The following is a 6,609-nucleotide window of genomic DNA, read 5'->3' as shown; positions in this document are numbered from 1 at the left end:
ACCGTAACAAAATGTGGAAAAAGTCAAGGGGTCTGAATACTTTCCGAATGCACTGTAGGCTACTCACTGCAATGCTTTATGAATACGGGCCCAAACATTCTGGATGGAGTATGAGAGTGAATGAAGTTGGATCAGAAGTGGTTATGGAGGATCACCCGTTTCCCTACGCTGTTGAGTTGGACTCACCAGCATTGTGYAGGGCCTGAACCCGGTCCAGGTACTCATTGACTTTATCCTGGATGCCCTCCAGTTTAGACCCTGCCATGCCGGCGTAGATCAGGGCTTGTGCCGCCTCCTAATATCACATACAACACCAACATTATTGCTCTCAAAATGACAAATTAATTTTCATGTAGCAAAATACAAGTGTCTTAACCATGGGTCAAGTACCACTACGATAGTAASGTACCCTATATTATTTGAGCTTCTGGATACACCTTAAAGGCTTAATACATACCGTTTGTTACACAGGTGTAAACACTGGGATGCCACTTCTAAAGGCTAAAAGTGCATCAGTGATCAAKTAGTCTATTYCACAAGGGTGACCATAAGATGCAGGTGAAAGTAAAAGCCAATGAGTAGTGTGGCAAATTATTACACAACATCCATTTCATTCAGAGTCCTTAACGTTACCTTATAATAGAAGACAGCCTCGTTGTATTTTCCATTCTGGTCGCAGATGACAGCAGTTTTAGCAAATTTAACTCCATCGTGCTCCAGTGCCGTGCAATCCATTTTGTTCTAACGTTTTTTCAAACGCCTTCATACAGCCTGGAAAATATGGCTGTCCCTGTCATTCGGAACTAAAGTTAGCTAACTAACGTTAGCTAGCGGCGTTAGCTAGCAAGACGAACTTGACAGAACGTCAGACAACTAAATCAAAGCAATGAGTTACAGTTCCAAAATATAGATTTTTAAGAGAAGATTATCAAATGAATGGAATACAAACAACCGCCTTGACAAWATCATTATGATATACAGCTAGCAAGTAGACGAGCTACTTTCTGCTCGATAACAACAAGTGATTTCCATGATTTAGCTTCCGGGTAGCTTCAGCGATGACGAGAGCTTTTACACTCCAATCCAGTTGGTGGCARTATTKCGCCATTGATTGATGTAAATCTCCAGTCCACATTGAAGAGTATTCATGATCGAAACACAACACAATACAACTCGACGTGCATCACATGTTCATCGTGAGTTTTACGCACATTGGCGTTGTTAACTWATGTTTTGACTGTGTCCCTTGTGAGATGGCGGTGTGTGGAACTGAAAGATTGCGCTTAATTAAATAGTTTGTCGAAGTTCAATTTCCTCCATGTGTGTGAAACGCATAGACTTGCATTTCCTATTCAATTAAACTGTGTGCGTGCATGCTTACTTTGTTATTCCACCATTCAACACTTTTCTATCTACATGTATTTGTGAAAAGCTGTAGTTTTTTTTGACACATTGACATAACTTAACCTGTTATTTTTCGGTCTGGTGAAAGTCTTTAAGAATGAAACAAGAATATCAGGACCTTTATTCTACAGGAGTGTGGTGCAAAGGCACTGCGTGTTGGTGACAAAATCCAGACGCTGTGGAGCGGCTAAAGCCAGATTGTGAAGTTCCATTTAGATGGCTGTTACCRCCCCTCATTCGTTGTCAAACATGTCATGTTCCCAAAGGAGGCCAGCACCCTGGAGGCTGGAACACAGACCTGTCTCACATGCGCAAGGTGAGGTCCTACCAAGTGGMGACACTGGTACCAGAACTACTCCACCAATGATGGATGTCGAATGCCATCCTCTCTGGCTGCTTGTTCATACGGGGACGAACAGCTGATCGTTCTGGAGGACCTGGATGYGGTGGGCTTCGACCAGAGAAGAACCAGCGTTAGGGATGCAGAGATGAGGGCCTGCATCAGCTGGCTGGCCCACTTCCATGGCCTCTTCCTGGGGGTGGTGCCGGAGGGGCTGTGGCCCGTAGGTACCTATTGGCACCTGGAAACACGCCCTGACGAGCTGGATGCCATGGACGACTCCCAGCTCAAAGCAACTGCCTGGGAGATTGACAGGATCCTCAATGAATGCCGCTTCAAGACCATCGTTCTCGGAGATGCCAAACTAGCCAACTTCTGCTAGTGGGCAGGGTGTGGCRGCAGTGGACTTTCAGTACGTGGATGAAGGATGTTGTCTACCTCCTGGAGGAAATAGATGAGAAACAGCTTGAAAAGAAGGTTCCCAGCCTGCCGGACTAACTGAGGGCATCAGTAAACAAGCAGGTGGACTTTGCTGCCCTGGAGAAAGAGTGGAGGGAGATGTTTGCCTGGACAGACTTCCATCRCTTTCTCCTGGGATGGATGCCAGGACACCAGAAGATCAACAGATAAAACAAGCTGCTGACTAAAGAGGTTCTGAGGAAAGTGAAACGGTGACTTAAGCCTCTGCCATTTAGGCTCATCAATCACCTGCTTATTGGACTGGGTTGTATTGAGGGATGTAGATCAGAAAAACTGATTTGCTGTGTGTTGTTGGGGGGAGAGCAGAAAATTGCCTAAACTCAGACATTGAGCCCAATGTTTGGTATACAGTCAAACAATGCATATAMAGTTTTCCTTACAAGCTAGAATATTTTAAATTACATTTGAATTTACTTTAGCGGTTGGTTCTTCAGCTGCTCGAAATTTGAGACAATATCAACTGGAAAGTTTTGTTTACCCAACTATTTAGAGCACAGGCACTGAAGATGAATGTCTATCACCTGGCACATGCACAAAACCACGTAAACACCCGTTAGTATGCATCGCGTGCATGCACTTAAGTCGGTTTAATAATACTTTCCTGTGGATACGTAAAACAAGATTGACCAGTTGACGGACCAACACCACGGACAATCGACCGAGGTAAAGACAGTTTCAAGTTGGATATTCGACGGATATTCACGCTTTCAAACCTCAATAGCTTTCAAACCACTTGAGCCACAGACTCCAAATAAGTGTCATTATGTTGGAAAAATTGCGCACAACATTGCACAGGTCGTATTTTCACGATTTGGACATTAATTCGCTTTCCAAAGCCAATAAATATGTGGAAATGTGAGCAGCATTTTGTATTCCTAGTTGAATAAGTACAAACTTTTTTTACATTCGAGTTTCAATAGCTCATTGGTCATGTGACCTACATGACTCAAACAAGGTCCAGAATGTCCACTGACTACCCTTCTATATTGCACACCCTTTAGTTTGTCCATTTTCATCTCACAAGATTTTACATGAATTTTTCTAAATTTAGAATTTCAATAACTCCTTGGTCATGTGACCTCGTGACTTCAGACAAGGTTCAGAATGTCCACTGACTATACCTTCATATCGCACACTGATGTTTGTCTACTTTCATATCATGCTATTAGACTTAAATCTGTAAGCTTTGTAGGCCTTCATTTCACATGGGTGTTTCATATGCTCTTTTTAATCACAGTAATAGGCAGGGATTTGTCAGTCAGAGCGAGCTTGATAAAGTGAAAGAATCCTTTTCATAGCATCACTTTCATTTACTGTACATTAAGACAAATCCTTCTAYGTTGAGTATTAGAACGCAGTTTACATAACCTGATAATGACTTGATATTTGAGTGCATTCACAACAAGCCACCTGCAGACAACTTACAAAATGCAATTTTCTAATAAATAGTTATTAGATGCATGGCATACTATTTCTAACTGGAAAAATAAATTCCTATGTCTTTTGTGAGTAAAATCCTTTTTCCAAAGTTGATTTAGGTACATTTTTGTGAAGAGGTATGGGGGGTTGTGATATGGGTCATTTTAATAGTAAAATCATTTAAGGGATCAATTCATTTCTATATTGCTTTTCCAGTATCTGCATGAACCATTAGGCCAAGTGTTTTTGGTTGACCCTGCTGGACAGAAAGAGAAGGAGGAATTGGAACACACTGCATTTAAATTCAGGTCTTAGTTATTCCATTGTACCGGATCTAATACATATTAGCATTTTACCTACATTCATAAGTGTAATAATTTTTTATGAGATACTGTGAAAAACTCTTGGCTGCTGGCTCTGTCACTTTCAGACATGCGCAGAGCAGACTGAAAGGGGAAGGGTAACTCTTGACTTGAACCACAGGGGTTCTCTGTAAAGAGAGTAATTCAAAAGGCACAGACTCACCCATTGACTTTCAATTGGCACCTTTGACCTGTATTCTCTCCTGCTTGGCTCTGTGGTGCACAGTCTGGTAGTCTGACTAAAGTGCCAGAGGTATGAGGAGAGACATCCTCCTTTGTATTTATGGGAACAAATATTTCCTAACACTTTGGATCCTATTCTTGGACAGTTARAAGACACAATGCATCAATGAARAAAAARAAAACGAATTACTGTCCATGAGTAACCTCAACCTTGTGGGTCTGTGGGTGTTTTGGGCTAATAAAGTGCCAACTAAATTCTACCTGTGACGAGTCTCTCATGCCCCTATGAACGGGGACACAGGSCAAGAGTTTTTAATCTAARCCAGACCTTTTTTAYWGGAGTACACTAACCCCTAATTGGGGCTCTTTTCTTGACACACAGTAGCAGTTTACCAGATAAGAGGTCAAGAAGATCAAAAAGKAGATTGTTATAAGGGTGTATTACGTCCTGTKCTGGCCCCATTGTCATATCCATTCTRGATTCTGAGTGGTAAAATCATAGCTGAATAATGCCTCTATATATGTGTATACATTTYCCCCCAAGACAGAACTGCCAAAGGGGGTGGATTTGCAATCTACTGCAGAGTTCTGTCAWGCTATMCAGGTCTGTGCCCAAACAGTTTGAGCTTCTAATTTWAAAAATCCACCTTTCCAGAAATARGTCTCTCACTGTTGCCACTTGTTACATACCCCCCTCAGCCCCCAGCTGCACCCTGGACACCATATTTGAATTAATTGTCCCCCATTTATCTTCAGAGTTTGTAATGTTARGTGACCTAAACTTGGATATGCTTAACACCCCGGCCGTCCTACAATCTAAGCTAGATRCCCTCAATCTCACCCAAATTATCATGGAACCTACCAGGTACAACCCCAAATCCGTAAACTCAGGCACTTTCATAGATATCATCCTGACCAACTTGCCTTCGAAATACACCTCTGCTGTCTTCAACCAGGATCTCAGCGATCACTGCCTCATTGCCTGCGTMCGTAATGGGTCCGCGGTCAAACGACCACCCCTCATCACAGTCAAACGCTCCCTAAAACACTTCAGCGAGCAGGCCTTTCTAATCGACCTGGCCCGGGTATCCTGGAAAGATATTGACCTCATTCCGTCAGTAGAGGATGCCTGGTTATTCTTTAAAAGTGCTTTCCTCACCATCTTAAATAAGCATGCCCCATTCAAAAAATCTAGAACCGGGAACAGATATAGCCCTTGGTTCACTCCAGACCTGACTGCCCTTGACCAGCACAAAAACATCCTGTGGCAATGGAGAATGAAATTGTCAGCACCAAAAGTGTGCTTCGTCAAAATAATAATCATGGAACAATGTCAGTTGGTTGAACATAATACTTCTTGTGCAATAGAACCTTGTATGATATCAGTTTGAAGGAATATCCATGTACCAACACTACAAGTGTAGACAGACTGAGATCATTCCCCAATTTTAATATTTGAGGGGAGTTTTTAATTTCATTCTTTATTCACCAGGTTAGGCCAGTTGAAGAACAAGTTCTCATTTACAACTGCGACCTGGCAAGATAAGCAAAGAGGTGTGACACAAACAACACAAGATTACGACATGGAATAAACCAATGTAAGTCATACACACATAGAAAAGTCTATCTAACAGGTGTGTGCAAATAAAGTTAAGATTAAGGGAGGTAAGGCAATAAATAGCCGTAGTGGCAAAATAATTACAATTTTTGCAAAATACAATACACTGGAGTGATAGATGTGCAAAGATAAGTTTGCAACGTAAAGATACTGGGGTGCAAAAGGAGAAAAAAATAAAAAACAATCTGGGGATAAGGTAGTTGGATGGGCTGTTTACAGATGGGCGTATGTACGTGCAATGACTGTAAGCTGCTCTGATTAGCTGATGCTTAATTGATAGTGAGGCAGATATGAGTTCCGCCTTCAGTGATTTTTGCAATTCGTTCCAGTCATTGGCAGCAGAGAACTGGAAGGAAAGGCGGCCAAAAGAGGATTGGCTTTTGGGAGGTGACCAGTGAAATATACTATGGAGCGCGTGCTACGGGGGGTGTACTATGTGCCCGTGACTGAGATAGGAGCGGGGCTTTACTAGCAAGGACTTATAGATGATCTGGAGCCAGTGGGTTGGGACGATATGAGCGAAGGCCAGCCAACGAGAGCATACAGGGTCGCAGTTTGGTGGTAGTATAGTGGGGCTTTGGTGACGAAACGAGATGGCACTCGTGATAGACCCTTAGCATCCAATTTGCTGAGTAGAGTGTGTTGGAGCTATTTGTAATGACATTCAGCCGAAGCCAAGAGAAGTAGGAGGTGAAGGAGATTTACAGCTCAGCCAGACACTTATGGTCATTTTGTAGTTGTCCACATATTCTAAGTCAGAAAACCGTCACGTAGTGAGCTAGGGCGGGTGGCTGGTGCGGGCA

General features: G+C 42.6%; 1 protein-coding gene and 1 long non-coding RNA gene across 2 annotated transcripts in view; one reads left to right on the top strand and one right to left on the bottom strand.

The window, feature by feature from the left end:
* Positions 1–1,043, bottom strand: part of LOC111958720 (calpain-7) — a 28,703-nt gene extending 27,660 nt beyond the window's left edge. Inside the window, exons 1-2 of the mRNA XM_070437332.1 lie at positions 634–1,043; positions 187–295 (exon numbers count right to left, since the gene is read on the bottom strand). Of these exons, the coding sequence (XP_070293433.1) occupies positions 187–295; positions 634–735 (211 nt within the window). The 5' untranslated portion in view covers positions 736–1,043. The remainder of the gene's footprint in view (positions 1–186; positions 296–633) is intronic.
* A 73-nt stretch (positions 1,044–1,116) lies between these two features.
* Positions 1,117–6,609, top strand: part of LOC111958578 (uncharacterized) — a 7,035-nt gene continuing 1,542 nt past the window's right edge. Inside the window, exon 1 of the long non-coding RNA XR_011474874.1 lies at positions 1,117–1,196. This is a non-coding gene — a long non-coding RNA (uncharacterized lncRNA). The remainder of the gene's footprint in view (positions 1,197–6,609) is intronic.

The sequence above is a fragment of the Salvelinus sp. IW2-2015 genome, linkage group LG35 (genome assembly GCF_002910315.2).
Source record: "Salvelinus sp. IW2-2015 linkage group LG35, ASM291031v2, whole genome shotgun sequence".
Taxonomy (NCBI): domain Eukaryota; kingdom Metazoa; phylum Chordata; class Actinopteri; order Salmoniformes; family Salmonidae; genus Salvelinus; species Salvelinus sp. IW2-2015.
The sequence above is the reverse complement of the archived record's forward strand: the minus strand, read 5'-3'. Positions and strand labels throughout refer to the sequence as shown.